This window comes from Rhizomucor pusillus, assembly GCF_041956525.1.
Source record: "Rhizomucor pusillus strain CBS 183.67 unplaced genomic scaffold VTP01scaffold_26, whole genome shotgun sequence".
In the NCBI taxonomy this organism is placed as follows: Eukaryota; Fungi; Mucoromycota; class Mucoromycetes; order Mucorales; family Lichtheimiaceae; genus Rhizomucor; species Rhizomucor pusillus.
The window spans coordinates 48,977-63,494 of record NW_027192168.1 but is presented as its reverse complement, the minus strand read 5'-3'; the positions used below and the strand labels follow the sequence as shown (position 1 = coordinate 63,494).

The 14,518-nt window shown below is 43.9% G+C and overlaps 7 protein-coding genes across 7 annotated transcripts; 3 read left to right on the top strand and 4 right to left on the bottom strand.

The window, feature by feature from the left end:
* VTP01DRAFT_5854 (uncharacterized protein) lies at nt 1-1,397 on the bottom strand (the record flags this gene model as incomplete). Its single annotated transcript, XM_069384690.1, has 7 exons — nt 1-111; nt 184-510; nt 575-770; nt 828-929; nt 983-1,089; nt 1,148-1,259; nt 1,327-1,397. 7 exons carry the CDS (start codon nt 1,395-1,397, stop codon nt 1-3), a joined length of 1,026 nt encoding a protein of 341 aa, XP_069234898.1.
* A 567-nt stretch (nt 1,398-1,964) lies between these two features.
* VTP01DRAFT_5853 (60S ribosomal eL20 domain-containing protein) lies at nt 1,965-2,989 on the bottom strand (the record flags this gene model as incomplete). The annotated part of the gene is made up of 5 exons (XM_069384689.1): nt 1,965-2,117; nt 2,192-2,247; nt 2,318-2,447; nt 2,513-2,692; nt 2,852-2,989. 5 exons carry the CDS (start codon nt 2,987-2,989, stop codon nt 1,965-1,967), a joined length of 657 nt encoding a protein of 218 aa, XP_069234897.1.
* A 763-nt stretch (nt 2,990-3,752) lies between these two features.
* VTP01DRAFT_5852 (uncharacterized protein) lies at nt 3,753-3,977 on the top strand (the record flags this gene model as incomplete). The annotated part of the gene is made up of 1 exon (XM_069384688.1): nt 3,753-3,977. The coding sequence occupies one exon, from the start codon at nt 3,753-3,755 to the stop codon at nt 3,975-3,977; it is 225 nt and encodes a 74-aa protein (XP_069234896.1).
* Nucleotides 3,978-4,119: 142 nt separating this feature from the next.
* VTP01DRAFT_5851 (uncharacterized protein) lies at nt 4,120-5,930 on the top strand (the record flags this gene model as incomplete). Its single annotated transcript, XM_069384687.1, has 6 exons — nt 4,120-4,318; nt 4,379-5,038; nt 5,105-5,279; nt 5,347-5,433; nt 5,487-5,581; nt 5,644-5,930. The coding sequence occupies 6 exons, from the start codon at nt 4,120-4,122 to the stop codon at nt 5,928-5,930; spliced, it is 1,503 nt and encodes a 500-aa protein (XP_069234895.1).
* Nucleotides 5,931-5,977: 47 nt separating this feature from the next.
* On the top strand, nt 5,978-6,865 carry VTP01DRAFT_5850 (uncharacterized protein; the record flags this gene model as incomplete). The annotated part of the gene is made up of 7 exons (XM_069384686.1): nt 5,978-6,070; nt 6,130-6,265; nt 6,343-6,360; nt 6,423-6,480; nt 6,542-6,610; nt 6,684-6,711; nt 6,770-6,865. The coding sequence occupies 7 exons, from the start codon at nt 5,978-5,980 to the stop codon at nt 6,863-6,865; spliced, it is 498 nt and encodes a 165-aa protein (XP_069234894.1).
* A 271-nt stretch (nt 6,866-7,136) lies between these two features.
* On the bottom strand, nt 7,137-10,297 carry VTP01DRAFT_5849 (uncharacterized protein; the record flags this gene model as incomplete). Its single annotated transcript, XM_069384684.1, has 13 exons — nt 7,137-7,178; nt 7,247-7,418; nt 7,477-7,651; nt 7,709-7,808; nt 7,870-8,716; nt 8,783-8,930; nt 8,996-9,113; nt 9,170-9,271; nt 9,332-9,546; nt 9,606-9,837; nt 9,908-9,953; nt 10,012-10,048; nt 10,111-10,297. 13 exons carry the CDS (start codon nt 10,295-10,297, stop codon nt 7,137-7,139), a joined length of 2,421 nt encoding a protein of 806 aa, XP_069234893.1.
* Nucleotides 10,298-11,686: 1,389 nt separating this feature from the next.
* Nucleotides 11,687-12,412, bottom strand: VTP01DRAFT_5848 (uncharacterized protein; the record flags this gene model as incomplete). The annotated part of the gene is made up of 1 exon (XM_069384683.1): nt 11,687-12,412. The coding sequence occupies one exon, from the start codon at nt 12,410-12,412 to the stop codon at nt 11,687-11,689; it is 726 nt and encodes a 241-aa protein (XP_069234892.1).
* Nucleotides 12,413-14,518: the final 2,106 nt, after the last annotated feature.

The window sequence follows — 14,518 nt, the reverse complement described above, 5'->3', positions numbered from 1 at the left end:
TTACCGAGCGGGGTTTTCCTTGCCAATCTGGCATAAACGAGCTATAAGTCCAGATAGCTGTACTAAGCTTTGATGTCCATCGAGAATACGCATGTGAGTAAACCCAATTTCCTGAAAAAGGTGCAAAGGCACAGTGAGTATGTATAGACATGATGGTCTCACTTAACGCATCCAAACCGGTACCTTCAAAAAATCAAGTCGCAATGCTTCATCCAATTTATCAAAAGACTTGATTACTCGGAAGACAGTGGTGATAATATCCAATGAAGCATAACCAGAATCGTAAAGTTCTCTCATTAATCTGTCAGCCTCTGTTACGTTGCCTTCTGCACAGCTTTGGAGGATATGTTGTACTAATACTGGATGAGGCTGGTCGCATACTTTGAAGACATTTTCAGCATTCACATATCCAAACCCGTAATGTGTGGATTGCAGATTGTTGATTGCTTGTCGCATATCGCCATCGGCTGTAAATATGAGTGCTTCCAAACCTTCATCGCTGTATTTGACCTATGGAATGCCAGAATAATATTAGCAAAGATTGCACGGAGTTGAAGATGTCTAGTTTACTTGCATTTTCTCTTTTGCAGATTTCCAAAAGACGTGACAGAACTTGAGCATCCGTTAGTTTCGTATACCGCAGCACGGCGCATCGAGACTGGATGGGTTCTATGATTTTTGTGGATTGGTTGCATGCAAGCGCGAAACGTGTTGTGTTTGAATAGATCTCCATTGTGCGTCGAAGAGCTTGTTGTGCACCTCCCGTCATACTATTCGTATCTCTTGTGAGAATCCATATATTCTACGTCGCATACCAATGGTTGTACCTGTCAGCTTCATCCAAAATAATGATCTTGTGTCGTCCCGGTGGTAATGTTACTTTCTTTTGGGCGAATGCCTTGATACGACTTCGAACAACCTCGATACCTCTAAAAACGAGTCAAAAATGAAGAATAGGGTACTGATGCCGAGTAATACAGACCTGTCATCTGATGCGTTGAGTTCCAAGACTGCATCTTTGTATGCGCTGCCTAGCATTTCGTGAGCAAGGCACAATATACTTGTAGTCTTTCCGATACCGGGAAGTCCCTGAATAAGAAAAGGATAGTCAGTACAAGATCGTTGTACGAATGCGCCAGGGCATTACCGTTAAAATGAGATTCGGCATGTTGCCGTCCTTTGCGATCACTCTTAGACGTGCAACAGTGTCCTCATTGCCTACAATATCCTGTAACAAGATCGGCCGGTACTTTTCAACCCTACATGATCCAAATTTCTGTTCAGCCAATCGCACTTGAATACAAAAGGTATGTAGAGAGCATTTACCAAGGAAGTATATAACCACTGGTCTCTTCTAGGGACTTGTCTGTTGAATCCACCTCCATTTTTGTACTCATTATGCTAAACACGTTGGTAACTGCGATATCTCAGAAACTCGTCAAAAGTTTTCCAGACGCGTGCGCGGCGCCACGAACGGACTTGGCTCTGGTCGTGGTTACCTTTTATCCCAAGGCTCACTCTACATCTACACGTTTACAAACGAAATAGTCAAGGTCCATAATACACTAACATCATCAGACTTGAGTATACTCTTCGTTGATAACATGGATCGAAGCTGAACGAAAAAGAAATCTTTCCGCGGCCATATAGTCTCTTGGATGTTAACAAACAAGATAGAGACTCTTGCATGACCGAAAGATTTTGTGCTAACAAATTCAATGACGATTCGTGAGGGTTGAGCACTCGCGCGTAGCTCCAAGTCAGGAGAAGTTTTCAATTTGAACTGTCATCAACGCATCTTTTCTCAGTCAAGCCATTCCGAATAAATAATCCATCGACCCTCGATTAGGTGCACTGATCCATATTTGACATCAATGTATCAAAATCCATAAAAATAAATTCCCTAACTTCACACAAGCTGAAGCAAGTTGTTTATTGCGCTAGCAATACCGAGAACACACAGCTTAGTAGAAGGTGGAGGGTCTCTTGGCAACGAAGAGAGGAGTGTGTCTCTTGTCGGAGCGCTGGACGCGGTGAGGCAAGGGGAAAGCCAGCTTGTTGTTCAAGAGCTGCTTGATGTATTGGCGGCGGACATCAGCGGCCTTGATAGCAGCAACCTACAATCGCAGCAAATTCCAATGATCAGTACTCTCGTTAAATATCGGCATATCCACCTATTCGATATATGTACCTTGATGATCTGGATGGAGCTGAAACGGGCACGGTGACGAGCAGCCATGTCCTGGTCTACAATGAACAGTATTTCGTTAAACAAACTGAGAGTAGTTAACTCAGTATTTGAACCGAGGATACATACAGCAGTTCTCGACAGCCTCAGCACGGGACAAGGCACGGTATTCCTTGTACATGTTGTGGGTGCCAGAGCGAGAGTCGTAGCGGATCCAGATACCAAAGTTCTTGATGGTAAGGGGGCTCTTTTCGCGGATCTATAACACACGTTATCAATATCAAGCTCCACTTCCGTGCAAATCTGTCCAAGTGCAATACACACCTCGCTAATGTGGACGATCTCACCAGCAGCCTTCTTGACCTTGCGAAGCTTCTTCAAGTAGTACCAGAAGCGGGACTTGGCGACCACGACGTTGGGAGCGAAGACGCGCATGCGGTAAAGCTTGGGCGTAGGGTCCTGCTCGGAAGGAAGCTTGCGGCCAACCACCTGATATTCGTGGAACTGTTGCAACGTCAAAATTTAGTAAGCATTGTCCAGAATCCCTTTGTGACAATCATCGGCAAATGTCCTTGTCCAAATGCTCCAATACCCGCAACCCGCTTGCTTTGTACGATCATTTAGCCAGATACACCCTTCGTTGCGATTCCAAGCATATTATACCGCATAGTTTTGCTGATTACAATCGCTGATACGACGGATGGATGTGGATAGACGGACGGATGGATATTCTATCGCCTGATCATCTGGCCCAAGATTCGACTGTGTACAACTACCGAGACACTTGCATCGCGAATACATCCTCATCGATCGATCACAAAGCAAGCAGCCGAGCTTTGCATACTGAATAGGACAGTTGCCATGGTGGATATACTTACTCGGGACATCGGGCTGAAAAAGAAGAGGGGGTACTACGAATGATGAGCATGCTCCATTTTCCCCATTGCTGCCATTGAATTCAAATGCCGCCCAATATCCAAGGCAATACGGAGGTGCCTTTGCTTTTTCTCGACAACAGCGTATGCGTGTAAATAATATGGTATTTCTCAACGGTATTAAAAGGCGGTTGAAAGTACCTTAAATAATATTTTCTACGTAGTTTTTTCTTTCTCTTTATTCCGTTTATGCACAAGTATTCTGAAAAGGGAAGCATATTAGGAATAATATTCAAAATAGTCGTTATCAGGTATATACTGGAATTCCTTCTGGTCTTCCCGTAATTTACATGCCCTGCATTCGATACCCTACAATCATCACATTCCACCTTGTCAACGTCATAAGGTTCAAAATTGCTGTGTACGTGGAGGGGATTACTATGCGTTTGTTATTGATATCATTTTCTGTCTCGACTTAGAATGCTTTGATAGTCTCCATAGGCGAAGGTTCACCGCCTGTGCTCAAGCAAACTTTGATTATTACAGTATGATTTTTAATCAGTTGTGTATGTTGCGGATGTGCCTGGCATTTGGTTTCTGCATGAAAATCACTGCTAAGCCATACGGCTTTGGAGAGCCCTGATTTGTCGTCAAGTTTACCAACTTCCCTTTCCCCTTTTCCCACCTTAATGGTTAAAGCGATCAAGGGCGTCCTTCTGGAGTGTGACACTACCGTGAAACAAATCGTGCTCAATCTGAACAAGCGAAGCAATTTTGTCATTGAAGATTTGGACGACACACACCTTTTCATCGAAGCTTCCAAGGTTGACGAACTGCAGTCAGAGCTCGACAGAATTTTAGACGAAAACGCCTATACGATTTCCGTTGAAGAGCGAGAAGGTCGCAAAAATTAGTTACGCTCACACTTCGTCTACGGCCAACCAATATACCTTTACGACTTTACTTCCTTTCACTTTAGCATACGTTTTAAATCACACAACCGTCACTGTAATATTTTTCTATATCGATTTACACACCCATTACTCATATATACTCATGGCAAAAGCTCGACGCATATGTCCAGAGTGTGGAGCAAAACGTTTTCGGAAAAGCGACGATGGCACCATCGCATGCAAAAATGGTCACATACAATCTTCCTGGCGTGAGGAAGTCTCTGAAGTTTCTGAACAGCGAACCACCCTCCGTCTACAAAAAGGGCCCAAGCGCGGTGTTACTGATCGATCAGAGGAGAACAGTAGGCTAGATAAACTTGTTTCGCATACAAAACTGCTTCTGATATTTTATCGCCTTTTAGCGTTCCTCAGAGGAGACAACTCTGCAGCTGTTGCCACCCTCGCGGTGCAATTCGCGTATCGAGCCCTTGTTAGAGGCATCCGTGACAAGCTCCGGCTTCCGGAATCCTTCGAGATGATGGCTCGGGAACTTTGGCTTATGTACATACGAGCATCGAAAAGAGAATTACCGGAAACATACAATGCGAAATCACGGCCGCCTCCACCCCGTCGGTTTTCACTTGATGATCTGGAGGAACTGATCGACGCTTCCGAAAGAGGAGAATATAAAGTTGACATTTTTGCAAAACAAGAACAAGAAAGCTTTGTAACGGATAATGCAATGTCATATACTTGGCCCATTTTACGCTACTATCATTCCATTGTACTATGCTACCTGGCTTGCAAGCGGTTCAGGTTACCAGTATTTCTATGCGATATTCATCGTTGGATTCATAGCCTGGAATTGCCGTACCTGGATATTCAAGCTATTGTCCCAGCAGAGTTTCTTAGGCGGTTGCTTTACGACGGTCGAAGCAGTTTTGCCTATCCAGGAAAGATGCAGACTCTATATCGCCTGGTTGATCGGTACAGCCAATGCTTTGCACGCCACTGCGGCGTCGTCTTTGAAGGAAACGAGGAATTGGCTTTGATAAGATGTTGCGGTCAATTGTATTGCACAGGTACGTCTTTATCCTGCAACGAACCAGCGATCTATTGCAATGCTTACAAGCGTGGATAATCTTTAGTCGATGAATATCTTGCAGCTAGAGAGATGCAGCGTGTGCTCACGTGTATCAGTTTTCCAGGACAATCTCTCGCTGAAGTCTGCGCAATGGTATGTGCACTGTGGGCTGCCCAAAACAATTGGATCAAATTCAGAAAGGCAAGAAAGGCAAACTTCCCCAGGAAGGAAGACCTAGAGTATGTATCCAAGCAAAGCTTGCTGCCAGGAAACTGTACTAATGCAGCATGTTTGGGAATTCTATAGGAATCAGACAAGGTTGTGGTATCCAAGCTGCATGCAGAGGTTCCTATTATTGAAAGGAAATCTTGAGCACTGGAGAAAAGTGAATTTGTAAGCGTATTTCAGGAAAATGCAAAGTAAATATGATTTATAACAATCACAAGAGCTTTGAAGCCTAAAGTCGTGCAAGAGACCGAAATTGATAAAGCACCGAAAGAAGTATATGGACCTCCAAGGAAGAAGAGCAAACGAGGAAGCAGTAAGTGCATACAGGATGTGGGCTAGCTAGCAGTTTTACGTGGATACTGAGACTGGTGTTAGACGCTAGGGTGGAAATGCTTATGAAAGAGATCAGCACAGAAATTACAGAGACAAGCAAATATGTGCTGCAGAGAGTGGAACCTCAAGACATTATTGTGCCTTGGGACAGGCCTAATCTAAATTTGGAGAATGACGAGTACTTGGCGGACAAGAAAGCGCCGACTAGAGAAGCTGACGTTGTTTTGCTCTCACTGGCTGCCGAATACCTGGATGTCCAAGACTCACTGTTGCGCCTTCCATTGCTGTCCATGCTGAGTGCAAATTTGCAGACCGACGCCTATTCGTAAACTAAAATAAAAACCCATCCTTTTCTTTTCTTCTTCCTGCTACTTTTATGGCCGCAAAGAGAGCAATGACCAAGTTTTTCGATTTTACCGTCAAAGATATCAAGAACAACGACTGGGACTTGAGCCAACTCAAGGGCAAAGTACAGATCGAGATAATATCTTATGCAAACCAAGGGCGCGCCTAACCCTTACAACGCAGGTCGTTCTAGTCGTCAACGTCGCGTCGAAGTGCGGTTTTACAAAGCAGTATGCAGGTCTCGAAGAACTTTACCAAAAGTTCAAAGATCGCGGCTTCACCATTGTCGGCTGCCCTTGCAATCAGTTTGGTGGTCAAGGTAATGCCATTTTGCGTCTGAATTCTTCTTAGCTTTTTACGAACTCGTTGACTAACAACTATGTTACTTTTTTGCAGAGCCTGGGAGTGAAGAAGGTATACACCGAATCAAAGGAAGTCATCACGACTGCTATGGTTTGCTTATCGATGCTTTGTAGAAATTCAAAACTTTTGCACACTCAACTGGAATGTTACTTTCCCGTTGACTGCCAAGCTGTGAGTGATAGGATGTATGAAATGCGGAAAGTCATGGTTAACTAATACTGGATGGGTTTAGCGATGTAAATGGCGATCACGAACATCCTCTTTACAAGTTCTTGAAGGAATCCAAACCCGGAATTCTTGGGTACGTTGCTGCGGTGCGGGACATGTCACAACTGTTACAATTATGCTCACCATGGTGTGATTTTCCTTTGCAGTCTTAAACGCATCAAGTGGAACTTTGAGGTATAATTTGAAGATAACCTTGTAATGACGGGAGATATTGATCTTGCGAATTATCTAGAAATTCCTGATCGATCGTGAAGGCAACGTTGTTAATCGATATGCGTCCACTACGGAGCCGAAATCGATCTCTGCTGATATCGAAAAGCTGTTGTGACTAGCCGATTCCAAACTTTAGCGATTCCAAATTTTAGCGCTTATAAATAAGAATGCATAAAATGAAATAATGATGTACACATGCATATTTTCATGCAAACCAGCCGCGGCTCCGTTACCATTGGCGCTGGCATTCGGCCATGTTTCTCCGTCCACTGTGCGCGGAAGACAGACGGGCTTGGTCCGATTACATTTAAAAAACAGAGGGTGATGCGGTAAATCTTAGCACATTGTAAAAATAGAATGCAGGATCGTAAATGAAACTGTAAAGCCTATCCGAACTTTTCACGGAGTTTATCGTATTGTTTCTTATCCTAAATGTGGTAAGGAAGATAAAGTCAAATTTTGCTGCCATGTACGCTGGAGCACATGCCGTACTTACATGAGGCAGAACACTAGGTGATACTTTAGTGAAAGCCATATCAAAGTGTTCCTTTTCCACAAAGATTTCACTAGCATCTGCGTTGGTGTTTAGAACGCCATTTGATGTATAAAACCTAGCGCGCAACGAAGCTACTGCACTTTCGCGAACCAGGGCTGCTAGATCAGCACCGCTGTTTGAACATGGATCAGTTTTACATCGAGTAGGAGCATCAAAGATAAATTCCATACCTGAATCCTTGGCAACGATTATCATTTGCGATAGCTTCCAGAGATACACTCGAACCAAGCGGTGTGTTCTTGGTCAGCTTCTTCAAAATGTCCAAACGCTCGCCTGCAGTTGGCAACTCTACATAGAGCAGCTTATCCAGACGACCCGGGCGGAGCATAGCAGGATCAATCATGTCTACGAGATCGGTCAGTCACTTCCCAAATTTTCCATGTATATATTGCATCTATCTACCTGGTCTGTTCGTAGCAGCAATAACATAAACCTGGCTTCGATTTTCAACGCCATCCAATTCGGTCAGCAAGGTGTTTACTACGCGGGCAGAGGAATCCGTCTAAAGTAATGAACTTGTCAACAGACATATTCGCATCATTCATGATTCGATAGAGTATTACCTGTTGATCGTCTCGACGAGAGCACAGCGCATCCAATTCATCGAAAAATATAACACATGGCGCGGATGCTCTTGCTCGTGCGAATACTTGCCGTACTCCACGCTCACTTTCACCAACGTACTTGTTCAACAATTCGGGACCCTTGACCGATATAAAGTTTGTGTTGCTTTCGTTTGCGACGGCCTTTGCTAGCAAAGTCTTGCCACATCCAGGAGGTCCCCAGAGAAGGACACCTGCAGGTGATGTGATGCCCACTCTTTCGAAAAATTCTGGATGGTTGATAGGCTCAACCACCGCCATTCGTAGTTCGTCGCGAACAAATGCAAGAGCACCGATATCATCCCAAGATACATCCGGAACTGTGGCAAATCCCTCACGTTTCGACGATGGTTGCACTTTGGCTAAAGCATGTCTGAAATCCTCCTCCGTGATAGCGAGTGATTCCAGCTGTGTAGGCGTAAGTGGTTCTTTGTGATTACGTATAAAGTCAGCGATAGATCGCAGTTGCTCTAAAGGTGATTGGGACTCGAATTCTTCAACGGTTGTTGTAGGGATAGGCTGTTGTTCATTGTTAGCAGCAGCGTCAATGTCCATAGAATTATCATCTTCTTGCGTTGTCTCGGCATTATTTTCCTCGCTCTCCATCTTTGTTTCATTCGACGCCACATTTTTGGCGGCCAAAGTTGTCGACCTTAGATGCTTAAATATGCGTTTTACAGCGATTACGCCCGCTTGCGTGATAAGTGCTTGCAAGTCTGCACCGACATAGCCAGGCGTCGCTCTTGCAAGTGCGGAGAAATCAAAACTGCCTTCAAGCCGTAACTTTTTAGCCAAGACTCTCAAAATCCTATATATCAACCATCCATCGTAAGTAACTAGGCAAAACAGGCTACATCGCAAGAAGCTTGCATACTTTTCCCGGGCCTTTTCATCCGGAACGCCCATGCTAATTTCTCTATCGAATCGACCGGCACGACGAAGAGCATTGTCTAAGGAATCTGGCCTATTCGTAGCTCCAATAATCATCACTGGTTTGTTGCCCGTCTTGTCCCATGATAAGTCTATCGATATTCGTATTTCCATTGTTTAAGATCCGTATTGCTTGTCGGCTGCAAAGTGGTCTTACCATCCATGCAAGTCAATAGCTGTGCTACGATCCGCCGCTCCATTTCACGCTGTGCAGTTTCTCTCTTGGGAGTGATGGCATCAATTTCATCAATAAATAGTAAGCATGGTGCATTGGACTAATAACACATCTTTAATACATCGTTTTAATTAATTCAAAGCAGACAAGACTTACTCTCGCATCTTCAAATACATCGCGAATCTTTTTTTCTGATTCACCAGACATGCCAGATACTATCGATGGTGCTGATATATTGAGGAAAGGTACCCCTAGTTCCTATGTTCATCTTCAAGTTTAGAAATCGGTGCCATATGCTTCTTTTTACGATCTACTTACACCAGCGATAGCATGAGCCAGTTTTGTTTTACCACATCCAGGTGGTCCATGTAACAAAACACCTCTTGGTGGTTGCACACCGGTGTGTATGTAAACTTCTGGATGAGCGAGAGGCATTGCTATGAGCTCCATAATTTCTTCCACACAGTGGTCGATACCGCCTAAATCGGAAAGACGTGCAGAGGGTATAAAGGGAGCATCGCGGCTTTCGGCTGCTGAATACATCTGTTAGCCATGTTGCGAAAGGGTAATCATATGCATTGATGTAACTTACATCTGGCCTTTTTGGCGACGTTTCCTTGCAGAGAGGATTTACTGCGTTTCTTTGATGTCTTCAGCTGTTCTTCTATCTTATCGTCATTGGCATGTTCTTCACTCGCAAGTGGAGGAACAGGTGTTGTGGTGCCTGGATCCACAGATGTCGATGCTGCAGACTCCTCTGTCGGTTTGTTTATGTTCCAAAGGTTTGTCACTGACTTGTTCATCGAATTGCCTGGTACCAAAGGCTTCGATTCTGTATTAGTTTCAGATGGCAGAAGAACCACAACAGCAGACTATTTCACTGCCTCCACTCACCATAGCATATTCTGCATTCTGATCCTCGTCCTCCGATTCAGCGTTCCTGGCTTTGCTGTCAGATCTTACTCTGCTTCACATACAAGTATATATTTTTACGTTACCCTTCGGTCGATGCGTTAGGTTCAAAGTCGGGTAACACTTGATAGTTATCGTATTAGATAGAACAGTTCTTCCAGACAGCAATGGCATATGTAGCTAACCTTTTTCAATAATGCCTTCCAGCTGTCGCTTCTTTATCCGTCGCAAAGAACTGTCGCTCTTTTGACAATACTCATACAGCGTTGCCACACTCCAGTCCGTCTGTCCTTCGTTTTTATAATCTTCGAGACATTGCGAGACTTTGTACTCTAATGATCGAGAAAGTCGTCCGCTGTAACCGCCCCGCATTGCGAGCTTCGAAACACAAAAGTTAAGGTTCGAGCCACCCACAATGCGATAAGTCAATTTCGTCGCAAGCCACATATGTCAAAGTGCGGCATGAATCGTCCAGCACAAGAATGATATCGATGCTTCGCAGAAGGAGAGTCACAAATCCACACGACCGAGAGGGTAGGCTTGGTAACTACTTATCAATACCAACAAGATAAGATAGATAAAGCGATGTCACACACTGAGGGATGAACTTTGGCAAAATGTATACTCGACCTAGGCAGACTGACTCGTTAAGAGAAGTGACAACATTGGTAGTTCTACTTTTAAACGGGTAAACACTGCTATTTGCTGTAGGAATGCTGTTAAGTCATCTTGTTAAAAAGTTGTATAGAGCAAATTGGATGCATGGAGAGAATAAACCATATCCTGATCAAAGCTTCGGCGTCCATTATGGGTAGGCGAACGGAAGACTCCTGCGCTTGTGTTCATTGCTACTCTGGGTTAGTTAAGCAATTATAGCACTCAGTTTTCGATGTGGCCAGGGGGTTGCGATGGTCACCACTTGGAATAAATATGGTATGAATCGTCCTAATCTCCTCGTTTGCCACTGCAGAGCAACTACTTTCTTTGCGATCTTTCTATGCTGTAAACCAACTAAGACGACTAATAAATGTTATGTACAGTGGCAGGATATCTGCTTGCTGCTTCGATCTATCCGCAGTCTGTGACTTATGCTGTGTGTAGTTACAAAAGCAAAGTAGGCAGAAGCATGCATCTAAATGCAAGTTCTGACTTGGCTATTCTTAGTTGCGTTGCAATAGCCACAAACAGTGCATGTATAATATCATCGATGTGCAGAAGATCTTTTTCTTGTTGACAGTACGAAAGAGAAAGTAATATATGTACTGTACGGATATATATTTATAAGAATGTAAATATATTGTATATATGTATATATGTAATGAGCTGCATTTATCGATTCGAGGAATTTGGTTCATGAGGAAACTTTCCACTGAGGATAAGAGCCAAAAATTGATAAAATGGCCAGATATGGGAATTGAAAAGTGTAGACCGAATGCAAGGGGTCAATCACTTGTTTGCCCACGTACATCAGAGAGGGGTAAGAAGATTAGAAAGGAGAAATGTATCGCTGCTTTGGATATGTAGGAGTTTGACATAAAGATAAAAATAAAGCATAGGGGAAGAAAGGGGAGGAATGGAATCACGACATTGAATAAGCACCGGGCATATAGGAAAACAGATAAAACAAGTAAAGTGTCAATAATGCAAGCTGGGACATGGTAGTGGATAAAAGGAAAAAGAAATGAATAAGAAGGAAAAAGGAACGGAAAAGGAAGGAGGAAAATAAAGGAGCTTGTCGAGGATTTGATGTGAGTGATTGTTTTACGATCGCTTTGGTTTGTCATTTGCTTTCCAGGATCGTCTGAATAGCCGAACATTGCTGTGTCGTCTTGTGTCAACCATATTTTTGCCTTGCAGTGTTTTGAAGCGACCCCAGCAGCAGCCTCTCGAGCGATGCGGCAGGTACGTGGTGGATATCATGGCCCATGAGAGACCTTCGTCGTAACCGCGTTGCAGCAACTCGTCCTCGTAGGGTGTCCATGCCATACGTGTCTGCACGGTAGAACTTCCTGCACTTGAAGTTGAAGTAGAACGTAGGCACTTTCGCGGTTTCTCGGAAGCTGAGGCATATGCGCTGTCGGAAGATGAGCTCCTTGTGGATGTGCTGGGTACGCCAAATGCAAAGTGCATCTGATCATAATATTCACCACGTGTTGTTGCTGTTGCTGCTGCTGCTGCTGCCATGAAAGTGTTTTCCTCGTCTCTGCCTGGAGGAGAGTCAGCTAAGCCGCTGTATGCCCAGTCTCGAGGACTGTCCGAGCAGGCGGATGAAGCGTCGCTTGATGTTCGGCTGCGAACAAGTTGAGGTGGTGAAGGTGGGTTGAAGGCTGTCTTGTTTAGATAGCTGATATCCATGCAACGTAAACTGTACTTTTCAAGATCGTGAATAGACTGTTGCTGCAAAGGGTCGAAAGATCCTGCATAGCCGGTCGGTGCAGCATATGGGAGTGGTTCGCTCGGATGACACAAGAGATATTTTATATCCATGATGAGACCAATTGTAGTAGTCTTCTGGAAAGTATTGCTAAAAGCATAAGAAAATAAATGACAGCTTTAGTTTGTTTGAATGACATACCGTATAAAAGAATTCTTTTCCAGATTTATATTGTACAAAGGGTTAAAGAAATAAAAGACTAGAGTCTCTCAAGTAGAGAGGTGAGACTACTGGTACAAGGTCAAGGAAGGATAGAAATCAAAAAAGTGCGCCGGGATGGCGAATGAGGTGAACGTTTTTATATCTCAATAGCGTCTCTTATAGTTCTTATTCTCTAGGGGATGAAAAAAAAGGTGGAAAAAAAGGGATGGGGGTTAACTGCGGTTGCAAGAGGGGAGAAAAATGCAGCCGTTTTGCCATGAGCAAGGTATGATCCCTATTGGCTTTCCAGCATGTACGTAGGAAAAAGGGGACGGATGGTTGGACAGTGTGCAGGTGTCCTGCGATGATAAAGCCATATTTGGTGCATCATGGTGTCAAGTCGCTGCCGCCAAATCTCCAAACGGGCGCAGGGAGCCCCTTTTGCTTTTCCTTTCTAAATCATTTTTTTGCCCTGTTTTGGAAAATTTTGCTCTTTCGTCGTGCGTAAAACAAGGTGGTGCCCTGGCAACTTTAAAAGTCCTTGCTGATCCTAAATATGAACATTCATTGCCAAACCATCCGGAACGCTCTGTAGGAAATGTAGGTGTCGTGCATGCCACAGACGTTTTACCGTATTTGCCTCACTGTGCTCCACTGGATCTTACATTCAGCCTTTGCCAACATTTCGCCATTATTGCTTACACTTGTTAACGTGCCCCTCCTCCTCCTCCATTCGTTCTCCTCCCGAACTCGCTAACTTTCCCCTGCGTTTCCTTTTGTTCTTGTATCCCGAACACATAAATGATCATACACCGCCTTTCCTATCATAGCTTGCTCACATCACCCTTACACGATACTTTAGGAAGCCTCCGCTTTGACTTGTTCCTTGTTTAGGAAATGTCAATAAACAAGTCCACCTTCTCGTGTTACGTGATGCAAACAATGCGCAAAAATTGCCTTGACAACACACCACACCGAGTACAATTGACAGCTGTGATCGTCCAGAAATATCACATATGCGCATGAACATAGCTTCTTATCATTAATTCATTTGTCCGATTTTATGGATCAATGCAAACCCTTATGACATCCCCCCAAATAATCCCAAACCTCTTCTACTGCCATGTCGTCATTCCCACTATGTAACAGCGCGCTTGCATGTGATGCTTTTTCCGCGTTTTGCCGGACGTAGCGACCCACATCACATGGGATTTGTACGTACGTAAGTATACAGCAGTTTTTCCAAGTATCGTTTTATTGAGTCACGTGCTGACGAATCCTTGCGAACGCCAACCAAGATCGCAGAGAGAACAAGATACCGTGAATGATTAAATAGTTTCATGCAAAATCATTGGTGCAGTATCGCTGACGTTATTGCTCAAGATGAAGTTATGTCGGTGCTCTCGTGCAAATAAATCAAAGATCTTTTATGCCCGATGGCACCTGATCAAATCCGCTTTCATGATCGGTCAACCTGTAAATGCCTATTCCGGTATTAACGACAGTGCATTGCTGCCTTCCAACGATCGATCGTTTGAAACGATCACACATACCATTAGACTTTGTAAACAAGCTCTCGTATATATCTATTGATAAGATTTTTGCATCCATCCTGTTTGCATATGTTCGATCAAAACAGTTTGCATAATACAAATGATGAGGCAAGAGTGGCAAAGTGTAATCATACCTGCCATGCCTCATTTAATCTTATCCATTCCTATTATCCGGCTCGTCAGTATCCCCAAAAACAATACGTAATTGATACAAATATCAACTGGCTGAGGCTGGGCCCAAATGTGATATGTAGAGCTTGACGCCTCATATGCTCGAGGAAAAGTAATCGCTTGTTCTTCCGATGAAATTAAGACCCCTTCCTGCAAGATCAGTTAATGGACAAGGAAATATATCTCAAGATAATGAGCTTGAAGAGCTAGTCATACCATCCTGCTAAATATGGATTTCTTCGTTGAAGAGCTGATGTCTACATACTGTCAAAAGTAGCAGACAGAACTCTGTCA